The sequence below is a fragment of the Eurypyga helias genome, unplaced genomic scaffold (genome assembly GCF_000690775.1).
Source record: "Eurypyga helias isolate BGI_N326 unplaced genomic scaffold, ASM69077v1 scaffold35976, whole genome shotgun sequence".
NCBI classification, from domain to species: Eukaryota; Metazoa; Chordata; class Aves; order Eurypygiformes; family Eurypygidae; genus Eurypyga; species Eurypyga helias.
The window spans coordinates 1-817 of NW_010255305.1; the positions used below are offsets into that span (position 1 = coordinate 1).

An 817-nucleotide genomic window follows, 5' to 3' on the forward strand; every position below is an offset into this window, starting at 1 on the left:
CTTCCCTCCATTGGCAAAGACCAGTTTGAGCAACAGCATCTGAGCAAAAGGAGTCTGCAGGCGTCCCTGCTGTGGAGGTTTGATGACCCCTTGCTTGTGAGCATCACCCCTGAATGGGAAAAGGCTTTGTTATGGGATGTTTTCTAGCATTTATTAAAGGTTGCTACTGTTTGAGGTGGCCAGTAAGTGCTGGTGTCCTAAGTCTCTGGAGCTGGAGGATGGCAGGGTTAGGGCACAGTGGGTGGGCAGGAGGTGCAGGTGCCACCTCAGCCCACAGCAGTAACATCTTCTGGCTTGGGCTTTCCCCAGAGGCATGAAGGTCATTGAAAACAGGGCCATGAAGGATGAGGAGAAGATGGAGCTCCAGGAAATGCAGCTGAAGGAGGCAAAACACATAGCGGAGGAGGCTGACCGCAAATACGAGGAGGTGTGTGCCCGCACCCATGTGCCCCCTTCCCCCAGTGCTGATTCCCTGCAGTGGCACCCGGGGTTGCCTCCCCACAGCCCTGTGCTGTGAGCCAGGGCAAGCATGGGGCTGATGTGTGACCCTTGCTGCCATCGACAGGTTGCCCGCAAGCTGGTTGTCCTTGAGGGAGAGCTGGAGCGCTCAGAGGAGAGGGCAGAGGTGGCAGAGAGGTGAGCGGGGCTCCCAATGGGCAGTGTGCAGGGATCCCACACGGCCCTTGGCCTGAGTCCCTGGCAGCTGGGGTTCACTGTGTGTCCATGTGGGGATGGGGATGTCCCTCCTCAGGAACAGCAGGTTCTGTTGTCAGGGTAGTCCCTGGACTCACAGGCTGGGGCAGGGGCATGCCAGCCT

The 817-nt window shown here is 58.4% G+C and overlaps 1 protein-coding gene across 1 annotated transcript in view; it reads left to right on the plus strand.

Annotated features, from left to right (window-relative positions):
- Window positions 1-313: 313 nt before the first annotated feature.
- Window positions 314-817, plus strand: part of LOC104510897 (tropomyosin alpha-3 chain-like) — a gene marked incomplete at its 3' end in the record, with an annotated part of 1019 nt that continues 515 nt past the window's right edge. Inside the window, exons 1-2 of the mRNA XM_010153292.1 lie at window positions 314-427; window positions 566-636. Of these exons, the coding sequence (XP_010151594.1) occupies window positions 314-427; window positions 566-636 (185 nt within the window). The remainder of the gene's footprint in view (window positions 428-565; window positions 637-817) is intronic.